This window comes from Mustelus asterias, chromosome 12 (genome assembly GCF_964213995.1).
Source record: "Mustelus asterias chromosome 12, sMusAst1.hap1.1, whole genome shotgun sequence".
Classification (NCBI taxonomy): Eukaryota; Metazoa; Chordata; class Chondrichthyes; order Carcharhiniformes; family Triakidae; genus Mustelus; species Mustelus asterias.
In genome coordinates this window covers 12,311,511-12,326,700 of record NC_135812.1, presented here as the reverse complement: position 1 = coordinate 12,326,700, position 15,190 = coordinate 12,311,511, and the positions used below count along the sequence as shown (strand labels likewise).

Sequence of the window (15,190 nt, the reverse complement as noted above, 5' to 3'; positions counted from 1 at the left end):
GGATTGACCATGGCTAGACGCCAGAGTCAGGTCCCGCCCCTTTAAATATCACGCGTCTGGTTTGATCCAAGCTCCGCCTTCACCACGTTGTTCCTCGGCTGTTTTGTCAAATCCGACTGTGCACTCTTCCGCATCCTTTGCCTCTCGCTACCACACCCTGCTGAGTCCCAACCGCCACCATCTTGTTACTTTCCTTTTACCAAAATAAAATTGCGCGATCGCTGTCTTAATCTTGCGGGCAAACAGCTCTGGCAGGGGTCCACCGACTGATCCGCACACAGACCTGCAAAGCACGTTGTGGGCTGCTGTGATTACCAGTCAAGTAACGTTGTCCACGTTACAGACAGAGCCAGAATTCAAAAGACAGGCACCACCAATCATCAGGAGTCTCCTACACCCACAGTGTGAGAGCCCTATATAAGATGCAGTAACTCCTCAGAGCACCCGCAACAACATATTCCCTGCTCTCTCCCAGAACAAAAAGTTATTTTTCAATAACCGTTACTTTTATTATTTTTAAATCAAAGCCTGCCACGGGATTAACGCAGACGGGCGTCCATGTGAAAATACTACAGTTAGGCTTTCTCCAGCGCGATTGGTGTTAGTGTCGGGGCGGATCGAGTGGGATGTAAATGAGTAACACGATGCGTGCCCTGCTGGTTGTTTGGAAACACTGGTGAATTTCCCAGCGAACGTTGTGTATCAATCGGGTCGATCGCGGCCTCCGGATTGTTACTCAACGTTCCAAATTGGAGCGCGGCGCTTCCGCAATGAGTTGCAAGCCGCTCCGATGAAAGGGCGCAGCCTTCCCGGGCAAACTCCCGAGCCATCCGCGAGAAATCAGCTGGAAAACACCTCCCGCTTCGGCGTGAGATCTGGGACGCAGTTTGCGTCGGACTGCTAGTGGGCAGTATTACCGCTTGTTGTGATTACTGGATTTTTGGGGCTGTATATACTGCGCCATCTTGAGACATTTTACCCCCCCTCCTCCCCCCCCCAACCTTTTTTTCCCTCCCTCCCTTCCTTCCCTTCCTCCCTCATCTGGAAGATATTCCGGGGGGTTTAAAGGATATTTCGTTTGCTCTTCGATCCGGTCTACTGGGCCTGTACAAGGCGACCAAATTAAAACTTAACCTCTTCTTTTCCCCCCTCCTCCCTCCCACCCACCTCCCCTTTTGGTTGCCCGCTCCCCAACCGCAAACAAGAGGGGGGAAAAAAATCACCCAGTTTTTTTAAGTGATTGATAGGACCGAGCATGAGTATCGAAACACTGCTGGAAGCTGCAATGTTTTTGGAATTGCAAGCGCAACAACAGAAAACACGTGGTAAGAGAACGCATGGATGTAACATTTCTCTCTCTCTCCTCTGACCAATGCGGATGCTTGCCGGTTTCTTGCTGTGCTGGCCCGGCTTCCAAGAGAATCCGTGTAGCCTCTCAATTATTACATGGTCCTCTTTCGGAGTGTTGCACTTTTGAATGTTACATTGTATTGTTACAGTGTGATGGTGGCACTAAACATTGCAATAATGTTTGTGGCAGGATCGTGATTATTTTTTTCGGATTGTTTTTCCTATATAATCGTACACGAAATGTAACCTTTTTCAGTTCGAAGTAGTCGGGATCATTTACCAGTTGGCAACATTTAGGATTCGGATATAATAGACGGGGACGTTGATTTTTATTTTGCATGGGGCTTTTTCAGTAAAATAAGGTTAAAGGGGATCATTTTCCAGTTGGCATCATTCTAGGATTCGGATGTAACTGGCGGGGACGTTAATTTTTTTTTCTGTGTGAAACGCATTTGTAATGAAAGTTGACACGTGGATGTGTCCAAATGTCGGATAACGCCATCAGATTACAGTGAACCAGCAACAGCCGATTGCACTGTGTGTGTGATTTAAGGAATTCTTTCCCAGTGGCAGGGCGGAGGCAGACGTGCAGAAATACTGTAGTCTGTTTGCATAATGACGTGTCGTGGCATGGGGTGGAGGTATCATATGATACTCGGTGGTTCCGCTTTTTGTGTGTGTTGTTGTCGCTGCAATGTGCACCAAGTCGCGCGATTTGAGCAAATCCGACAGCCTTTTTTTTTGATTGTCGGAACACCGTGGGTGACGAAAGAGGCCGGGAGATACATTGTGCTTGGAGCCGGCTGGCTGGCATCTCCAACCAGCTATTGTTAATAATAGTATCGGTGTATTTTGTTCAGAGTGACGAGGCTGACTCCTCCCCCAGCACCACGTGCGGCGGGACAAGCCTACCTCCTTTGTAAATTCAGAGCGGCTTTGCTACCTTGCCCGTAACCTGCCCCCCACCCCCCAAAAACACTGTTTCATGTTACAGACATAATTTGTTTCCACTGCTCGGTTGTCCGTTGATTGGGCTTCATTCACCCCACCCTCCCCTCGCCAGTTTACATTATTCAAACTTCCTACTGCTTTCCCTTTAAATCCCATCTTGCTGTCTGTCACACACACACTCACATTTCCTACTGCCTGTGAGCCTGTCTTGTTACATTCCGCACACCCGTGTGTCAACTGGCGCTGTTATTTACCCGCTCCGCCCTGAAAGAAACACCCCCCCCCCCCCAACTAAATCAACTTAAACAAGTGCAAAATAGCGCGCCGTGTGGTACTTAAAATACGTATTTTTTCATGAATACTGAAAACTCATACTTTCCCGGGACTGGGTTAAATATTATTCTTATAAGAAGGGGAGAGTTAAGTGACACCCATATATTTGACTAACAATCGTGGACCAATATTTTATCTCTATCCTTCCTACTGCAGTGGGATCTTCAACCGAGTTTTCTTTTTTCCTAAACTGGTTAATGGTTTCGCCACACCTCGAGGAGAGAAAGTTTGGCAGCCTCGCCAAGCTGTTTAAGTAGACTCTTCGTTTTTGACACTGGTTTATACTGTTGCAGAATTTTGTTTTAAATAGCAGATGCTGGTGACAGCTGGAGGAACCGGCCAGGAAGGGTTAATTGAGTACATTATAAAAGAGTTGAAGGAACACACGCCGTCATTAACGATGTGCACCTTTCAGATTACAGGAGAACTTGTGGCTCTCCCTCTGTCACTTGCACTGGTGGATGTAAGCAAAGGTGGGATAAGGGAGCAGACTACATAGAAATCTTACAGTGCAGAAGGACGCCGTTCGGCCCATCGAGTCTGCACCACAACAAAGAACAATACAGCACAGGAACAGGCCCTTCGGCCCTCCAAGCCCGTGCCGCTCCCTGGTCCAAACTAGACCATTCTTTTGTATCCCTCCATTCCCACTCCATTCATATGGCTATCTAGATAAGTCTTAAACGTTCCCAGCGTGTCCGCCTCCACCACCTTGCCTGGCAGTGCATTCCAGGCCCCCACCACCCTCTGTGTAAAATATGTCCTTCTGATATCTGTGTTAAAAGTCCCCCCCTTCACCTTGAACCTATGACCCCTCGTGAACGTCACCACCGACCTGGGGAAAAGCTTCCCACCGTTCACCCTATCTATGCCTTTCATAATTTTATACACCTCTATTAAGTCTCCCCTCATCCTCCATCTTTCCAGGGAGAACAACCCCAGTTTACCCAATCTCTCCTCATAACTAAGCCCCTCCATACCAGGCAACATTCTGGTAAACCTCCTCTGTACTCTCTCCAAAGCCTCCACGCCCTTCTGGTAGTGTGGCGACCAGAACTGGACGCAGTATTCCAAATGCAGCCGAACCAACGTTCTATACATCTGCAACATCAGACTCCAACTTTTATACTCTATGCCCCATCCTATAAAGGCAAGCATGCCATATGCCTCCTTCACCACCTTCTCCACCTATGACGTCACCTTCAAGGATCTGTGGACTTGCACACCCAGGTCCCTCTGCGTATCTACACCCTTTATGGTTCTGCCATTTATCGTATAGCTCCTCCCTACAGTATTTCTACCAAAATGCATCACTTCGCATTTATCAGGATTGAACTCCATCTGCCATTTCTTTGCCCAAATTTCCAGCCTATCTATATCCTTCTGTAGCTTCTGACAATGCTCCTCACCCATTCCCTATCCCCGTAACCCCACGTATTTACCCTGCTAATCCCCCTGACATTAAGGGGCAATTTAGCATGGGCAATTTAGCATAGCCAATCAACCTAACCTGCATACCTTTGGACCTATCAAAACCTGGGCCAATGGGTGTCTTTTGGAAGCTAAGGCTGTTGGTGAGATAAATATGAGGAAATTGTTCTTTGGGGTTCCATCCAGATAGAGACAAAAGACCATAAGAAGTAGAAACAGACATAGGTTATAGGCCGCCTTTGGCCTGAGTATTGATGTAATAAGATCATGCAATCTTTGACAATTACACTTGTTTAGATTTGATTTATTATTGTCACGTGTATTAGTATACAGTGAAAAGTATACTGTGTGCAGTTTTGGTCCCCTTATTTGCGAAAGGATATATTGGCCTTGGAGGGAGTGCAGAGAAGGTTCACCAGGTTAATACCGGAGATGAGGGGTGTAGCTTATGAGGAGAGATTGAACAGATTGGGTCTGTACTCGTTGCAGTTTAGAAGGCTGAAGGGTGATCTTATAGAGACATATAAGATAATGAAGGGGCTGGATAGGGTAGAGGTGGAGAGATTCTTTCCACTTGGAAGGGAAACCAGAACTAGAGGGCACAGCTTCAAAATAAGTGGGGGCCGGTTCAGAACAGAGTTGAGGGGGAACTTCTTCTCTCAGAGGATAGTGAATCTCTGGAATTCTCTGCCCATTGAAGTGGTGGAGGCTACCTCGTTGAATATGTTTAAATCACGGGTAGATAGATTTCTGATCGATAAGGGATATGGGGAGCAGGCGGGTAAGTGGAACTGATTCGCATCAGATCAGCCATGATCTTGTTGAATGGTGGGGCAGGCTCGAGGGGCTAGATGGCCTACTCCTGCTCCTATTTCTTATGTTCTTGCATGTTATACAGATAAAGCATACTGTACATAGGGAAGGAAAGTCATGATGTGGAGATGCTGGGTGGGCTTGGACGGGTGGGCACAGTAAGAAGTCTCACAACACCAGGTTAAAGTCACCTGAGGATGCACCTGATGACTCACCCGATGAAGGAGCAGTGCTCCGAAAGCTCGTGATTCCAAATAAACCTGTTGGACTTTAACCTGGTGTTGTGAGACTTCTTACAGGGAAGGAAACGAGAGAGTGCACAAAATGTAGTGCTAGAGTTACAGTCATAGCTAGGGTGTAGAGAAAGATCAACCTTTTACCCTATCAACTGTCCACCCTATCCTCCAATCCATTGATTTTCCTCTAATTCCAAATGTCCATCGATCTTGGCTATGAATATATTTAACAACTGAGTATCCACAGTCCTCTGGGATGGACAATCCAAACATTCACCACCATGTAAGGGAAGAACCATTACCTCATTGCAGCTGTAAATGGTTGACCGCTTATCTGGAGACTCTGCCTCCTAGTTCTGGACTGTTCAACCAGAGGAACCAACCTGTGAGCATCTATCCTGTTAACCCATTTCAAAATGTTATACGCTGCAATTCAATCATCTCGCACTCTTCGAAACCAAAGAGAATTTGGCCCATTCTACTCAATTTCTTGCAGGACAACTTTCTCATTCCAGGAAGCTATCTAATGAACTTTCATTGTACCCCCTCCTAATCATTGATCATAGATTCACCACAGTGCAGAAGGAGACCATTCAGCCCATTGAGTCTGTACTGACTCTCCGACAGAACATCTTACGCCGGTCCACATCCCACCCTATACCCCGTAAACTCACGCATTTACCCCGCTAACCCCCCTAACCTATATGTCTGGACACTAAGGGGCAATTTAGCATGACCAATCCACCTAACCTGCACATCGTTGGACTGTGGGAGGAAACTGACGCAGACACAGGGAGAATGTGCAAACACCATATGGACAGTGGAGAGCCTTCCCTAGTGTGAAGACTAAGACTGTGCATAGTACTGCAGGTGTGATCTCACCAAAACCAAGTACAGTTGCAACAAGACTTCCATTTTCTTATACTCCAACCCCAATGCCATTTGCTTTGTATAATAGCTTGCTCTACCTGCATTTTAACTCTGTGATTCACACAAGGACATCCTAACCTATCTAAACACTGACATTTAATAGTTCCTCATCATTTTAAAATATATTCTGCTTTCAGTTATTTTTACCAAAGTTAATAACCTTCCTTTTAAGCAAGTGTAAAAAAAATTTTGAACACGTGCTTTCCCCAGCTCTTACCTGGGACCACAACCTCTGTACATTTACTAATATTTTGTCTCCTGATTGTCAGAGGAATGTAAGCGGTCAATGCAAGTTTGCTGCAAAGGGAGCCGTAATGTGGGAGTTGATCTTTGGATCCACATTTCTGTGGGTTGATTCACATTAGAAAGGTTCATTTCTATTTGGGAGCAGGATTTTATTTGTTTTGATTTATTATTGTCACATGTACTGGTATACAGTAAAAAGTATTGTTTCTTGCGTACTATACAGACAAAGCATACCGTTCATAGAGAAGGAAAGGAGAAAGCGCAGAATGTAGTGTTACAGTTATAGCTAAGGTGTGGAGAAAGATCAACTTAATGCAAGGTACGTCCATTCAAAAATCTGATGGCAGCAGGGAAGAAGCTGTTCTTGTGTTGGTTGGTACGTGACCTCAGACTTTTCTATCTTTTTCCCAATGGAAGAAGTTGGAAGAGAGAATCTCTGGGGTGCGTGGGGTCCTTAATTATGCTGGCTGCTTTGCCGAGGCAGCAGGAAGTGTAGACAGTGTCAATGGATGGGAGGCTGGTTTGCGTGACGGATTGCGCTACATTCACGACCTTTTGTAGTTTCTTGCAGTCTTGGGCAGAGCAGGAGCCGTACAAGCTGTGATAGAACCAGAAAGAATGCTTTCTATGGTGCATCTGTAAAAGTTGGTGAGAGTCGTAGCTGGCAGGCCAAATTTCCTTAGTCTTCTGAGAAAGTAGAAGTGTTGGTGGGCTTTCTTAACTATAGTGTCGACATGGGCGGGGGGGGCGGGGAACGACACCAGGACAGGTTGTTGGTGATCTGGACACCTAAAAACCTGAAGCTTGAAGGAATAGGAAGAAATGTGTGCCATGTTTGACTGCACTGCCCCGATTGTAGAGACACGTTGTGCGGATTTCACATTTGCAAGCTGTGTGCTTCCAAGGTATCCTCCCCGCAGTAATATCCTCGACACGTGCTGATTAAGAAGGCACGCTTAACCAAAAAAAAGGCTTTTTGTACAACTTGATGGATAAATTTGCTTTGCAGCAAAGCAGACCAGGAAGTCCTCTGGTTCTGTTCCAGCATTGTAATCTCAGCTGTGTGGCTACAGATATGTTTTATCTTTTCATTTAGGGAGAGGGGAAGAATCAGTCTTGATGGTCCAGTCACCTCTGCTGGAAAGTGTGGTGTTGGTTGGGGATAGGTTGGGGCTTGGGTCTGATTCCCTGCACGACCCCTGTTGAAACAGTCAGTGGAGTTTGCGGTTTTGGCTTCTGAATGATAGCTACTTGGGCACAATAGCCAAGGGTTTCTCTGGCATTTACTGAATCGTAAGCCAGTCAAGTCTTGGGAACCAAACTTTGGGGACCAAAAGAGGAAGGGGGAAATAGTTATGAGGGGAGGGAAAGGAACATAATTTTTTCTTTAAAGTTCATGAATGTGTTCAGTGTCAGTATGTATGCTGTGACTGCTGCAATGGATTAAAGAGTATATAGAAAGCTGCTTGCAGTTGTAACGGTGAGACACAATTATGGACGAGGTAGTGACAGCGAAATAAGGACCTTTTTTTGGCACTGGATGTAAGTACAACAACATGGATATAAAGCATAGAATTCTGGAAATACTACACTTGCCTCCTGTTGAGTGGATGATGGCTTTGCCAGAAACCAAGTTACTCATTCGCTTGCAGAAAATGTTGCCAGACTAACTTGTTAATTAGTTCTGTAAGAATTGCAACTTTGAGTATTACCGACGTATTCCGGGGAGATCTGCTGTGCTCTTAGTTACAGAGATACAGAGCACTAATGCAGCTTGTGTACTTAGGTCTGAAATATTCAAACAGTGAATGAAAGAACATGCTGATGGTACTCAGTATGTCGAGCAGCTTCTGTGGAGAGGGGAAAACAAAGTTAACGGTTGATGATTTTTCATCAGAACAGCACTTTGTGATTTTTGGTCTGTTTGATCAGTATTTGAGGAATCTTAAAATTGCACATGCTCACGTTAAAGAAATGATCCATCACGCAAACCAGCCTCCCATCCATTGACTCTGTCTACACTTGCCGCTGCCTCGGCAAAGCAGCCAGCATAATCAAGGACCCCACGCACCCTGGACATTCTCTCTTCCACCTTTTTCCTTTGGGAAAAAGATACAAAAGTCTGAGCTCACGTACCAATCAACTCGAGAACAGCTTCTTCCCTGCTGCAGTCAGACTTTTGAATGGACCTACCTCGCACTAAGTTGGATCTTTCTCTACACCCTAGCTATGACTGTAACACTACATTCTGCACTCTCTTGTTTCTTCTCTATGAACGGTATGTTTTGTCTGTATAGCGCGCAAGAAACAATACTTTTCACTGTATGTTAATACATGTGACAATAATAAATCAAATCAAAGCAGCGTATGCTGTGTATGAGATGCAGGTGTATCCGCATACTGACTTTACCGAGTAGTAAAATATGTGCTTATGTCTGTAATTCTCAATGTTTAATGTGCTCTTTGATGGAGAGAAGACAAATGCGAAACAGGAAAATAGGGAATAAAGAATTACCGTGCCTATTTTCCCATCTCTCCAAATCCAAAAGGAATTATTGTCCCCCTCTTTGTGTTTGGTTACAAAGCAGTGTTGGCATGGTTTGCAGTGAAATCCCCCTTTACCTGAGTGTGCACAAAGCAAGATTGGAGAAAATATTTTCCCTGACAAAAGACCTGCAAGAATGCAGTTTAAAAGGAAAGCATATTGCTTTAGCTGTGCTGACTAGACATTGAGCGGAAAAATACAGGTTTGGGCCATTGTTTCTAGGTCAAAATAGCTTTTCTTTTTTAAAAAAAGAAATGATGTGTATATTTTTAATGTTAGACAAAGGAATTGCACTTCATGTGTAGTGTACATGATGTGATTTAAAATGTCCTGCACTGCATGATGTTCTGTATTGCAGACCTCAGTCCATCGCCGTTGTTCATTCTAAAACGCTGTACAGTGCAGCAGCCTATCAATTGACTTTTGAATGCAGTGCTATTGTTAACAACACCCATGAAGAAGAATAACCTGGAAATGGTAGAGTGGCTGGTTGTAATGTTGTTAGTATTTGGGATTATACCATCCAGTGTGCTGTGATGAAATATTGTACAGGAGAATTTCTCAAGCGTTTCACTTCCTGTATGTTTCCTTGGTAAAATTGTCAATATTTAATTGTTTCATTCTTTTAAGGTGTGTGAAAAAAATAAATCTCTCTTCCACATTCCCTTTGTCCCCTTGTTTGGGATGCACATTATTTGGAGTCAGAGCAGAGTTGGGTCGGGATCTGGTTCTCGTCACTTCAGTGGTGTGGACCATTCTTTCTCCTGTCATCCTGTGAGGGGAGGAGTTGCCTAGCCCCAACGCACAACAAAGCCAAGAGTGGAAGCTCAGCTAATTGAACCTGCATCCCCACTTCACTTCTGGCGGCAGGGGAGATATTCAGGCTTTAGGATCAGCGCAATGTGTACCTCTTTGCGATCCATTTATTGAATTAGTTTCTATGTTTCGGGGACAACTAGGGCCTTTGCAGAAACGCATGCTTCACAGAAGCACGAGGAAATTGAATGCCGAATCCAAGGGGATGCTGGGAGGAATAACCAAAAACTTCCAAGGCCTAGGCAGCAGATGGCACAGGTGCCAAGGGTAGAATTAAGGGATAGGCACTTCATCAGATGCTGGTCAGAGGAACAGAAAGTTTGTTCCGAAGGAGGATGGGTGCGATGGGGCTGGAGGAGATTACAAAGATACTGGTGTCCCAACTCTGTAAGGGGTAAACCTCTTAGGATTGAGATGAGGGGAAATTTCTTCACACACACAGTGGTCAGCCTATGGAATTCTCTACCACAGAAAGCAGAGTTACAGAGGTTTACACATGGAAACAAGCTCTTTGGCCCAACTTGTCCATGCCGCCCAGTTTTTACCATTAAGCTAGTCTCAATTGCCCGCGTTTGGCCCATATCCCTCTATCAATCTTACCCATGTAACTGTGTAAATGCTTTTTAAAAGACAAAACTGTACCTGCCTCTACTACTACCTCTGGCAGCTTGTTCCAGACACTCACCACCCTCTGTGTGAAAAAATTGCCCCTCTGGACCCTTTTGTATCTTTCCCCTCTCACCTTAAACCTATGCCCTCTAGTTTTAGTCTCCCCTACCTTTGGGAAAAGATGTTGACTATCTACCTTTCTATGCCCTTCATTATTTTAGAGACTTCTATAAGATCATCCCCAAGCCTCCTGTGCTCCAGAGAAAAAAGTCCCAGTCTATCCAACCTCTCCTTATAACCCAAACCATCAAGTCGCGGTAGCATCCTAGTAAATCTTTTCAGTACTCTTTCTAGTTTAATAATATCCTTTCTATAATATGGTGACCAGAACTGTACACAGTATTCCAAGTGTGGCCTTACCGATGTCTTCAACAAGATGTCCCAATTCCTGTATTCAATGTACTGACCAATGAAACCAAGCATGCCGAATGCCGCCTTCACCACCCTGTCCACCTGTGACTCCACTTTCAAGGAGCTATGAACCTATACCCCTACATCTCTTTGTTCTCTAACTCTCCCCAATGCGCTACCACTAACTGACTAAGTCCTGCCCCGATTTGATCTACCAAAATGCATCACCTCTCATTTATTAAACTCCACCTATCTTCCGTCATCAAGCCAATTTTGCAGTTGGGGGCCAAAACATTGTATGTTTTCAAGAAGGAGTTAGACTTGGCTCTTGTGGTGAAAGAGATCAAAGCATATGGGGGAAGGTGGGATCAGGCTATTGAGTTGGATGATCAGCCTTGGTCATAATGAATGGAGAAGCAGACTTGAAGGGCCGAATGGTCTACCTGCTCCTATCTTCTAATCCATGTTTCTATGTAGGGATTGAAAGAGGGATGGAGGAAATCAAAATTCATATTTTTTATCAGCAATGAGAAAAGGTGCTTTTTCCCCCCAAATCTCTGATGACTATGGAGTAGATTTAGGAACATTTTTTGGAAAGAATAGATTTGTTCTTAAAAGCAGTGCATGTCAACTAGTAGGAAGCATCCATTACCTCATTCCTCTTGGTCTTTTCATGTTTCTTGTCTTTATTGAGCATAATTACCAGGAATGCAGCTTCGTGCAGCCAAGGAGGTGGACTCTTGTCCAGTGTGGGTTATAGCTGAGTTGAAGTTCCTTGCACTTTTTATCTATCATTACTTGGGGCGGCACGGTGACACAGTGGTTAGCACTGCGACCTCACAGCACCAGGGACCCGGGTTCGATTCCTGGCTTGGGTTACTGTCTGTGCAGAGTTTGCATGTTCTTCCCGTGTCGGCGTGGGTTTCCTCCGGGCGCTCCGGTTTTCTCCCACAGTCTGAAAGACGTGCTGGTTAAGTGCATTGGCCATGCTAAATTCTCCCTCGGTGTACCTGAACATGCGTCAGAGTGTGGCGATTAGGGGGACTTTCACAGTAACTTCATTGCAGTGTTAATGTGTCACTAATAAACTTTAAAACTTTAAACTTTGCCATATATTGGTTTACTTACAGGCTAATGGGAAACATATTTCTTGTACCTTGGGTTGCAAGTAACATTGAGCCAAGCATTGCTTAACAAGGATAAGACTATTTATAAAGATGACAATGCTCCGCTTTACAGCACTGTTGGGGTAGTTTTATGGCGACATTTTTGTTCTGTGAAACCACTGAAGGCAGGACTCGGATCTGCAATTGTTTGCTATTATCACACTTTGCATTGAAATCAGATGTTTCATGAGTTAGACCATGTGGCAAATGTGGCCCACTTGGGAAAAATGCAATGTATATCATGGAACACAGCCATTTGAATCAAAGAGGATCCAGGTTTGAATTTTGCTTGTTGATGCATTATTTCATTGCTGTAAGACCAGCTCAGCAGCAGGCCGGGGAAAATTGACACCGGGATCCTGCTCCTGATTACTACCTGGTGATGTGTGTGTGTGTCTCTGCCCTGTCTGTTTGTATGTGTGTGTCTGTGATGCGCCCCACAGTTGGCTGTCTTGCTCACTGTCTGTAATGGCCATCCGCATGAGGCAGTGCAGTACACCTTGTGCACAATGAAACATACTTCACACAGTTCAGTGCTTTCTGGAGTGAAGAATTATAAAAACATAGTGAACAAAAGATTTGTTCACCTGGTGATGTCCTGAGGCCAAAAATGTGGCATGTTGGTACAGTGGTTAGCGCTGCTGCCTCACAGCGCCAGGGACCAAGGTTCGATTCCCAGCCTGGGTCACTGTTTGTGCGGAGTCTGCACGTTCTCCCCGTGTCTGCATGGGTTTCCTCCGGGTGCTCCGGTTTCTTCCCAAAGATGTGTGGGCTAGGTTGATTGGACATCTAAATTGCCCCTTAGTGTCAGGGGGACTAGCTAGGGTAAATGCATGGGGTTATGGGGATAGGGCCTGGTTAGGATTGTGATCGGTGCAGACTCTATGGCCCAAATGGCCTCCTTCTGCACTGTAGGGATTCTATGATTCCATTCTGCGATTCTACGGTCCCAATTTTTATCCATTGCTTGTATTGTGTTAGCTAGTCTCAATCAGGGATAATGGAGATGCTACGATTAGTTTTGACTTCACTGGGGCAAGGTGGGGATGGTTATGTTTGGCACCTGTTCATTTTGGTTATCCACCGACAGCCACTGGGAAAATCTGTGTGTTTATATGTAAAAGGACCAGGTTCGTCTGTGATACAGACTTTGGCCGACTATCTGCTGTTACAGTTGTACAGAATGGACACTGATGGGCATTGGAGGAGTGCTGGCACTTGTGAAATTGTCTCGCACCATGGGTCTGTGCCCTCCCAACTTAATACTTTGCTTCATATACTCTCACTCTATGGTCAGTGTTCATACAGGTACCACGTGTTTTTAATTGTACTGTAACAAACACATTAAATTTATTTTTGTGCGCTCTGCCCAAAGACAGGCCCTTGGCTCGCTGTCTGCTGCAGTTCATTTTCTGGTGCTTGGTTGCCTCCTGCCTCCACCCCCTGGATGTTAATGGTGCGCGCTGAGAGTGGGCGAAGCATGGGGTGGCTGCGGGAGCTGGATACTTCTTCTCCTTTGATGAAATGTAACAATTCATGAGGTCCCCTTGATGGGCAGAGTTTCAAAGACCGATTTAATAAAACATTGGTGAAGCTTGAAAACATTAACGAGCAGCTTGGGTAGGCAATAATTATGCATCTTGAAGCAGGGCTGGTAAAGGTGAGAGTGCAATACAATAAATTAATTGGAAGTGTAGTTAAGATGGTATGATTTCTCACTCAGTGAGAATACCATATTAACTGGTCACTCTATTATAGAAAGGGATATGATTAAACAAGAAAGAGTGCAGAAAAGATTTACTAGGATGCTAGGGGACTTGATGGTTTGAGTTATAAGGAGAGGCTGGATAGACTGGGCGACTTTTTTCTCGAGTGTTAAGGCTGAGGGGTGATCTTGTAGAGGTCTATAAAATAATGAGGGGCATGGATCAGCTAGATAGTCGATATCTTTTCCCAAAGGTAGGGGAGTCTAAAACTAGAGGGCATAGGGTTTAAGGTGAGAGGGGAGAGATACAAAAGTGTCCAGAGGGACAATTTTTTCTCAGAGGGTGGTGAGTGTCTGGAACAAGCTGCCAGAGGTAGTAGTAGAGGCGGGTACAATTTTGTCTTTTTAAAAGCATTTAGACAGTTAATGGGTATAGAGGGATATGGGCCAAATGTGGGCAATTGGGACTAGCTTAGGGGTTTGAAAAAGAAAGGGTGGCATGGACAAGTTGGGCCGAAGAGCCTGTTTCCATGCTGTAAACCTCTATCACTCTATGATGCTTCACCCTGGGTCATTTTCTCTTGACAGTTTTTGTCAGTCACTGGTGGTTTGCGTTTGTCTTCCACTGGGCGGAGAGGCCAGTCCCAAGTCCACCTCAGCCAGCGCAAGAATCCGACCTATGTTGATGGTGTCACTCTGAGCCACACGCCAGCCATCCATTAACCAACTGAGCTAAATGGCCCCCAAATAATGCATGCACTTTTAAGAATGCAGACAATTGTCTTGGCATCTTAGTGACTCATAGTTATGTGATAGCCATGGCAGATAGTGGAATTTGAATTCAATAAAACATATCCGGAATTATGAATCTACTGACGACCATGAAACCATTGTCAATTGTCGGAAAAATGCACCTGGGGGTTCACTAATGTCCTTTTAGGGAAGGAAGTCTGCCGTCCTTACGCAGACTAACCTACATGTGACTCCAGAGCCACAGCAATGAGGTTGACTCTAAACTGCCCTCTAAAATGGCCAAGCCACTCACCTTCCCAAGGGCAACCAGGGATGGGCAATAAATGCTAGCCAGTCAGTGATGCCCAAGACCCATGAATGAATAAAACAAAACTATTGCACCTCTGATGGAAAAGTAACCCATTGCCTCTCTAACTTTGCGCGTGGTTTTAATTGGGTAATAAAACTTACTGAGTAGATGAAGGGGTTGGATTGGTGCATTGGAAACACTGCTTTTCCACTCTTGTTCCGAATTGAACTCAGTTGGTTGGGATTAAAAAGAAAAATGCTATGAATCTGAAACTAAAGTAGAAAATATTGAAAATGCACAGCAGGCCAATATGAACATTCGAACATGCAAAATGGGAGCAGAAGTAGGACATTCAGCCCCTTGAGCCTGCTCCGCCATTCAGTGTGACCTGCTTGTGTTGAATTCCGTGTTCCCTATCTACCCTCGATAACCTTCGATTCCCTTGCCTAACAGGAATCTATCTACCTCTGCCTTAAAAATATTCAGTGACCCCTCCCCCGCATCCTGAGGCAAAGAGTTCCAAAGTCACACATCCTCAGAGAGAAAACATTTCTCCTCGTCTCTGTCCTATAAGGGTGACTCCTAATTTTGAAATAGTGCATCTTC

The 15,190-nt window shown here is 45.0% G+C and overlaps 1 protein-coding gene across 1 annotated transcript in view; it reads left to right on the top strand.

Annotated features, from left to right (window-relative positions):
- The first annotated feature begins 922 nt into the window (after nt 1–922).
- Nucleotides 923–15,190, top strand: part of mnta (MAX network transcriptional repressor a) — a 139,787-nt gene continuing 125,519 nt past the window's right edge. The window contains exon 1 of the mRNA XM_078224766.1: nt 923–1,325. Within this exon, the coding sequence (XP_078080892.1) occupies nt 1,256–1,325 (70 nt within the window). The 5' untranslated portion in view covers nt 923–1,255. The remainder of the gene's footprint in view (nt 1,326–15,190) is intronic.